Source organism: Pinus tabuliformis, chromosome 5_2 (genome assembly GCF_031772625.1).
Source record: "Pinus tabuliformis cultivar Carrire ecotype Pingquan chromosome 5_2, CPIR1, whole genome shotgun sequence".
Taxonomy (NCBI): Eukaryota; Viridiplantae; Streptophyta; class Pinopsida; order Pinales; family Pinaceae; genus Pinus; species Pinus tabuliformis.
Window position 1 is genome coordinate 776,706,512 of NC_142306.1, and position 9,163 is coordinate 776,715,674.

A 9,163-nucleotide genomic window follows, 5' to 3' on the forward strand; every position below is an offset into this window, starting at 1 on the left:
CATAGTTGCATATCAGGAGAGGTTGTTACATCAGCATAGTTTAATGTCTCGATTCACATATTGGCATATTAGGAGACATTTAGAGGTGGTTACATCAACATAGTTGCATATCACAAGAGGTTGTCACATCAGCATAGTTGGATGAAGTGAATTTTAGAAGTTTTTATTAGAAGTTTGTACTATAAATTTTATTAAAATAATAAAATTTTATGACTTAAATTGTATTTTTATTGAAATTTTTAGAAATTTAAGTTATTGGGTTGAGAAGTCTTTTTCAAGACAGTATAAAAGAGATGTTGTAATATCTTATCTTGTAATATTTTATTAAACATTTTGACTGGGTGAAATTACATGGAAATAAAAATAAAAATAAATTAATAAAATTAATAGTTAAAATAAAATTAAGGTAAATTAATCATATTATGGTTAGCAGTGTTTTGGCTACAACTTTTTAAAACCCATGGTATTCTTAAGTCATTGTTTTCCCACGATATTCTTCACTAATATAGCCTATTTAAAAGCATACAATTCAATCATACTTATAACAATGTCATGTAAATATTAGCGATTTTCTGACTTTGCTCATGAAGTATAAAGTTTACTTCGATATAATTTAACTTTGTTGGATTAAGGTGAAGCATGAAGTTTGTTTCTGATATACTTCAATTTTTTTTATGTAAGGTGAAGCATAAGCTTTACTGGGATGTGTGTTTATGGATATGTCCAATATGCTTTCAATAAAACAATTGATAAGTCTATTCAAATCATTTCCAACCACGTTTTTTTTCCATTGTTTAAATTTATTTGTAATATGAGATTTCCTTATTTTTTAAGTTGTTTGTGATTTTCTAGGCTTGATTTGTGGCTTGAGGAGCTCAACCTAGCGGTATCAAATCCATCAAAGTCACTCAGAGATAGCACCTAGCCAGCACATGGCCAGCCCTAAGCTAACTGGGTTTTTTTAGCATATCACCTTCTCCTATCAAAATTTAAATAAATCTAGATTAATATAAATCCAATAATTTTTAATTAATTTTTTTACAAAATTTTTAAAAATTCAAAACTAATTATTTATAATTTTTTAAATTAAAATAAAAATTTGTAAAAAATTTATGTATTTTCAAGAAAAACTCACACCAGAAAACGAATGGTTCACCAAATCACATCACATCACAAATTGAATAGTTTACCAAACCATTGTGACTAACAATATATTAAAATTTGCTTAAACAAATGATATTATATTAATTTTGATTTTATATTTCAAAGAAACCACCTAGTACTTTCCTAGAAAGGCTTTAGTGAGAAGAGTAATTTTGTTATGTCATTTCTGAATTATTTAAATTGTTTAATTAGAGACAGTTCAGCGACACTGGTTGGTCAAATTGCTGCAGATGAGCGAGCCTAAAATGCAGGAGCAGTTATATTCAACTGAGTTTAGAATCTATGCAGTCAAATGTTTCAGCTTAGCAGCGTTCTTGACTCAGGGATTCTGTTCACATCAATCATAAGCGAGCCTCCTAGAAGTTGCGTGGTCAATGACCGCACTCAGCAGCGCTACTAAACCCTCAGACATACGGCCTGTGAAAAGTCAAGAAACCCTCAGACATACGGCCCCAAACGCTCGTGAAGTCGACGAAGACGAAGCATCGTGATAAGGAGTCTGAAGGAGAATTCAAACTCCTCATCCGTGTCTGCCGTTTTTCACACTCAAAGTTCCTCTTCAAATTCTGATCAATCTGCATTCATTCAATCATTCACCCATTTCATATTTAGACGATTCAGCCTCTATTTCATTCCTTAATCCCCAATTCACCTCTTTAATTTGAGGCATTCTCAGCTTGTTTTTTTCCTTGAAATACTCTGCTTCTGCAACCATGATCTTGGGAATGTGAGAGGGTTTTGACGCCAACGGCATCTGAGATAGATTCAGCGCCAGCCATGGCCTCTCACACCACGAATCACAATGGCAGCGTGCCGCCCCCCGATGTCGACCATAAGTACGGAGCCCTGTATCCGCCTTACGGACTCGGCGGCAATCGAATGGCATCCGACAACAATCAGCAAAATGCTATCAACGGGATCTTCATGCTAGCCTCTTTCGTAGTTCTCTTTTCCTTCATTTTATTCCTCTTCGTAATCTGCATCTACGCCGGTTTCCGCCGCAGGGAGTACCGTGAAATCTCTCTGTCTCGACGGAGCAACATGTCTTGGCGCCGTGGATTTTCCTTCGCGCGAGAGGATCCCTTGAGCCTCCTCAACGTGGGTTTGGATGCGCGCGTCATCGAATCTCTGCCCGTCTTCGAGTACAAAGCGCAGAGCTTCAAAGACGCGCTCGAATGCGCAGTCTGTCTGTCGGAATTCGAGGAGAACGAGAAAGCCCGGCTTCTGCCCAATTGCAAACACAGCTTTCACGTAGAATGCATCGACATGTGGTTTCGTTCACATTCGACTTGCCCGATTTGCAGAACGGGCGCTCAGCCGAAACAGAGGGTCGGTAATAATAATACAGATGAGATTTCAATTACCATGGAATTGATTTCTTCAGGTAACAGAGAAATACGCATCGGCCCCGGTCTCGAACATGGCGAAACCAGCTCTCAAGAAGCGAAAACTGCAGTGGACGAAGGGCCATCCACCAGCGGAATCTCCTCGATGCCGGAAACCGCCATTGATGTGGGCGGGAGGCCTGAAAGCGAGAAACCGGTGTGCTTGCACAGTGGATCGCAGTCCTCAAGAACTGCTCTGCATTCACTGAAGAGAATTCTGAGCAGAGGCAGAGAGGGGAGGGTCTTCCCCGATGCTCCACGAGATCACGGGATCGAAACCGAGGGACAATCACAATCGTAGACGCACTGATAGTGTAACGTTCCCAACGTCCGGTTCCAGCAATTAACGCGAACTTTGTCGACGGAAAGTAATTTCGAAGACGGTTTTCATTTTGGTTCATTTTTCGGTCAATTACCGTCGGCATTCACGTTCATAATATTAATACTTTTTTTCGTTTTTTAAAGTCAATGTAAGTTTTACAGATGGAATGGCCTGGAAATAGGGAAAGTGTAAATTAGTTTAGTTTATCGAAGCATTTAAATCCAGTATTTCAGTAAAATGTTAATATTGGATAAAATATATCTCAATTTTACTATGAGCTTTCTTTGTCTATAATATGATTATGCAAGTCTGGGATATTTAAACCAGAAAACAAAATCATCACTTGGATAGCATGACGATTCTATCTTTCATATCTTAATAGTCCTAGAACAAAGGAGTATACCATTTTTAAAAACTGAAAATATGATCAAATCCGGATTGATGCTGCAACTTTCTTTTGACAATCCATCTGCCACATAGTTTTGTTCTCTATAGATGTGTGTGAAAGATAGTCTCTTGAAAGTAATAATCAGTAATCTTATTCTCTTCTTCCAATTCGTAGGCAGTGAAAGCTCCAATGAAGTTGTCATGTTAACCTTATCAATGATCATTTTTTAGTCTCCAAAGATGACAATTTCATCAATAGCGAGCCATCTAACACAAAATAGAACTCCCCGTAGTGCTAATAACTTTTATTTGTTATTCAGAAGTTTGTAGGAGAATATTTGGTTTGCCAACAAAATAAAATTAAGACAAGCAAAACCCCAAGTTTGTTACAACCTTTCCATTCCAAGTCAACGTTGGGAGAATGTCTCAATGGATTTTATCATAGGTTTACCCCAAGTCCAAAGCAAAGAGCGTTATCATGGTGGTAGTTGATAGACTTACGAAGTGTGCACACTTTTGTGCACTATCTCATCCTTTCAAAGCAAGTATAGTCACTACTACATTTATGGAAACAATTCAAAAACTACATGGAAACCCAAAGATTATTGTAAGTGACAAAGATCCCATTTTCAATGGAAATATTTGCACAAAATTATTTTCTTGTCTTGGTACTCAATTAGCTCATAGCTCATCTCGTCATCCTCAATCTAACAGGAAAATTGAGATAGAGAAAAAATGCATGGAATAATATTTTCATTGCTTTATATCTAATAAACAAACTCAATGGGTCAAGTGGTTACCTCTGGTAGAATGATGGTATAACACTTAGTTCCATACCGCAGCAAAAATGACCCCATTTATGGCACTTTATGGATATCATCCATTGTCTATCACACCGTCTTTAACATAAAATACTAAGGTTCAAGTAGTGGAAGATCACATTGAGCATCAACAACAAGTTATCCAACTCTCAAAGAATAACCTGACTTTAGTTCATAATCAAATGAAACAACAGGAAAATCAACATCATAGTTAAAGAATTGTTTACATAGGTGATTTGGTATTTTTATGCCGACAACCATACGAACAAATGTCCCTCAGGCAAGCTAAGAAGGATGATAAATTATCAGCCAAGTACTATGGTCCTTACAAGGTGTTGAAAAATATTGGTACTGTGGCATACAAATTGGAGCCTCTTGCCTCTTCCCGAGTACACCCAGTTTTCCATGTTTCGTGCTTAAAGAAGGTTATATGTGACAAACTTTCAGTTCAAAAAATATTACCATAACTTGATGACGAAGGAAAAATCATATTGGAGCCTGAAGTAGACACAGAAACAAGAACACGGAAGCTACAAAATTGATTAATTTGAGAGTATCTCATTAAGTGGAAGAACTTACATGTTAAAGATTCCACATGGGAGGGTGAGTAATTTATATGGAAGCATCTAGAACTACTCGAGCATTGAGGAAAACACTTTTTTAAAGGAGAGAGGCATATTAGGTCTCTATGATACTAATGTATACCCATAATGTTATTGTTGTACCCCATACAAGCCCGCTATTGTTATTGTTGTGCCCTTACATTATTATTATTAAGTATGTCATTATTATATTGTGACCCTTTGGACTTCTATATGTATCAAGGAGGTCTTGTCATTTGTATCATCCAAGAATTGTTTATTTATGTGATGTAAAAGGAGGTTTCCCCCTCGAAGAGGCTTATTGTCAAGTCGTTGATCTATCTCTTCTTCTATTTTGTGATCTAGTTACATAACAACTATTTTATTTCCCATCGTTAACCATTTGAAGGACCACTGTAATAATTTTTTTTTCAAATATATTTATGATCCTTCACTAGTCCTTTATCTCGTAATTATTCAAATTTAGAACAAAACCTATATATCTAAACCGTGCAGTCAATGGGATTGAATGCACTTCAATTATTTCTGCAATCTCCATAATCTTTGTGTCCTCGTGTTTTGATAAGATCGGGGCAAATTTTACGTTACTCATAATTAAGCCTAAGGGCTCCCCAAATCCAGATAAGATATGACGATAGGATATCCATCCTTTTTTTCTTCCATTCCAATCAAAGGAGCATCATCTATGAACAAAAGATGTGTTAGAGATATATTTCTTGACATCCTATGTCCAGAAATATTAACACTCTATTTGTCCTCCTTTCTCCTTCTACTTAAACCATCAATAATAATAAAAAGAGAGGAGATAGAGCATAGCTCTATCTAAGGTCTCGAGATGCCTTAAAAAATCTGTTGGAATCCCATTGATGATAACCGCATAGATTACAAACGAAATACAAACCATGATCCAATCTACAATATTTGCTCCAAAACCAAATTTATGCAGGATCAACCTTAGAAGTTCCCAATCCACACAATCATATGCATTGATCAGATCAATCGTCACAAGACATGTCTGCATCTGCTAGGATTTAATTGAATTAATGCATTCTTGTGTTATAGCTACCGCATCAATAATATGTCTTTGATCTAAAAACCCAAATTGTTCAGAGGTAATATGCTTACACAGAATATGTTTTATCCAATTAGTTATGATTTTGGAAATCAATTTATACATTGTATTGCAGAGCAACATAGGGTGATAATTTGGAAAGGAAGATGGATTGAGCACCAATTTGGGATAAGAGCTGGGAATGTAGCATTTATCGATCTCGTGATCGATAAATGAAGGAAGAGCTCCACAAATAATATTTCTAGCCCTAGACCTTTTCCCCTTGCCAATTCCTTCAGGGCCTCAAGAAATACAAAAACACATTTCCCTTTGAATGTCCTTTTGTAAATAAACATAATTTTGCTCTCCATCTTTGATAAACCAAATCGAATTTCGCATCATTATAAAAGATGATTGATCATGGAAAAACCGAGTATTTTTATCTCCTTCCACCACCCATGTTTCCCTGCTATTTAAATGTCATTCCTCCTCTTGAGCCTTAAATAATTTGGATCTGATGGGTTTTCCTAAGCTTTAATTTTTTATATCTATCGCTATCAATTCCCTAGTCAAAGCCTTTTTCTTTTCTTGAATCCATATCTACACAACTTTCTTTAGCACTTTAATATTGAAACTGATTGCACTCATACAGGAGTGTTGGGTCCTCATTTTCTTGGGCAGTTTTAATCAATTTTGGTCGCAAAATACCTGTGGAATTAATCAGTGGGAGAAGGAAATGAAATGGTAAAACAGTTTGAAATATGAGAATAGGAAAGAGAACGCAGCACATAAAGATCAAAAGTAGCTATCTTGGGACTCGCTAAAGCCACGACAGAAGGATCCAAGTGTTAATTTTTAAAGGATCAAGAACATATGGACTTGTTGACGATGTTGGACCTGCCAACATGTAAGGGGATCTCCTCGGTAAGAAGTCCTAATTAGACCTCAGGCCATTTGTTGTAGGAGTCCTAGCAGTGGGTCGTAAAGCAATGCCTTGACCACAATGTTGCACAAAGGAAAGTAAGATATCTCTGTTAGTAGCAAGGGTGTGACCACTACAGTGAGTCAATGAAGGTGTATGCGATGTTCTAACACAAGTGGGTTGAGATGAGGGTGAAGATGAGTTCCAGGTTGAAAGGGATCAATCCCAACTCGGCTAGGAACACACAACACACAGGACATAAGCAACTTCCGACTGAGCAGTCCAATCTGATGCGGTAGTGACAACATACAAGGTAAGATAACACGTACAACACTCATGGATCATTCAAAACTAGTGCAATGGTTGTTACAACAAGGTTCATGTGAAAGGTCTTTCTGATGTTCGGCAGAGCAGTCGACACAAACAGGACAACATTAGCAACATATACAACACATTTCCATTAATAGATTATGCATTACAACAAATGAATCAGTTAAAATGTAGAACACAAGTTAAAGAAACATGCATTACAAGTGTTAAAGATCAGTCTTACAACAGATACAATACATGTGTGAAAACGTGTTGGCTCTTATTATATAAATAAGTGTAAGTTCCAATCATACAATACATCCATGTAAGCTCGCTAGCCCCAACGGTGGAATGCTACAATCACATCCGCCTGCTCCTCCAAAGAGATGAATTGGCTCCGTGCAGTGGAGAAGCCAAGGCGCGTTACAATACTATCCAAGCTCTTTCCAAGATAGTCTTATCAGAAGCTTGGTAGACCAAAAGCCCATACAATGAGTTATGAGGGACTATTTATAACAAAGGGTGGGGTGAAACTTGACATTCCCCTTTGTGACGGTTCAACTACCCTCATGAATCTTCACCTACTCTATGACTATTACATCCAACTATTGACACTTGACTTACACTTGACATGACTCAACATTACAATGCACATGTACTCATGTGAGACAACATGGCTTGAGCAAGCCTTGCAAGACATCACTGACACTCGGTCCGCTATGATGAGACCAACTCTTTGACATGCTTGTGATGCTGAAAGTGGTGAGCTGATGCTAAGCTTGGTCGTCCATGATGGTGTGCATGCACCTCATGGTGACATCTTGCTAAAGTGAACTCTTGCCTCCGTTGCAACTGGTGCATTGGTTTGGCCCCTTCATCCAACTCGTCTGCTAACATGCGCATGGTCTTCTTGGTGTGGCTGAACTGGCAACACACTGATGCATAGTGTCCGTGTTGATATTCAAGTGTGTGTTGGTGGTCATGCGCATCAACTTGTCGAAGTATATGATCAGCTCCAGTTGGACTTGCTTCTTGTCTTCGCCTTGATGAGTGTGTTGAATGGGTTGGATTGCATGCGTGCGCACAATGACATGCATGTTGTTGAATCCCTTGCATATGATCAACAACACTGCTCACCATGTCTGCTCCATGTTAGCTGCTGGGATGGATCTTTAACTTGTATAGGCACAGTTTCATCCGTGAGTGCATGTTGCGCCCACTGATGTTCCTCATGCTACTGCAACTCATTCATCTATCTGTGCAGCTTCATGTTCTTCCTTGAGTTATTACTTGAGCACATGCAACTCCTTCTTTTTTCCATTCTCTATCTTCGTGCGACCTTCATGTCACGTTGTCACCTCATAGCCTGAGTCTCCAAAGTTTCTTTCATTATCAGTGGATCTGCTTGATCTTGCAACTGCGTCCCGTCTTTGTGTTGTCAACAACCTTCCTCTTACATTCGCTGCATTCGGTATGTTGCCTTCAGGTGTTGTTTATGATGTTGCTTGCTGTGATGGTGCTACTGTCATATCTTGATGTCCTTGTCTACGAACAACTTGATGTCTTCGTGAGTAGGCAAGCTCATAGACACTTGATCGACTTCATCTCCAGGTGTGCTCTGAATGGTTGGAAACCATTGTACATGCACTGCTGAGACGTAGATGGGAACCTGCGATACCTGAGAACATGGAAACACTCATGGCAAGAAATTTGTTAGTCGAAAACCAAAATGTACTTGAGAACTGACTTGCAACATACCTGTGTGATTGATCATGAAGGTTGCGCACTTTCGGCCGGGAGGTCGGGAGACCAACTACCAAGACTGCACTAGGCATAGTCTGGGTTGCTGGGAGACTAACTAGTTGCTGGAACTGCACAATACATAGTCCATTCTGGCTACTGACTGCTCGAATTGTGCAATGCGCAATCTCAGCTGGCAATGGTTGCAAGTGCAGTGACTGCATTGTGCAATTTTCTTGCCCAAAAGTCACTGTCACTCAGGATTGTGCAAAATAGGTCTAGGGAACAATTGCTGGGAAGAAATGCACATTTCTGGGGAGGAAGGCAGAGCCTTCCCTCTCAGGATTATGCAATTCTGTCTTGGTGAGGCTCTTGGTGAGGCAAAGTCCAGGCCGAGGTTGGCCAGACTCACCGACGGGCAACTGAAAGTGAATGTGAGTGCGAATGCATGCCGATACTA

At 38.6% G+C, this 9,163-nt stretch overlaps 1 protein-coding gene across 1 annotated transcript; it reads left to right on the forward strand.

Moving 5' to 3' along the window:
* The first annotated feature begins 1,405 nt into the window (after positions 1–1,405).
* Positions 1,406–3,161, forward strand: LOC149161583 (E3 ubiquitin-protein ligase ATL41-like). Its single transcript, XM_089435538.1, has one exon. It carries the CDS (start codon positions 1,942–1,944, stop codon positions 2,848–2,850), a length of 909 nt encoding a protein of 302 aa, XP_089291664.1. The 5' UTR covers positions 1,406–1,941; the 3' UTR covers positions 2,851–3,161.
* The last annotated feature ends 6,002 nt before the right edge of the window (positions 3,162–9,163 follow it).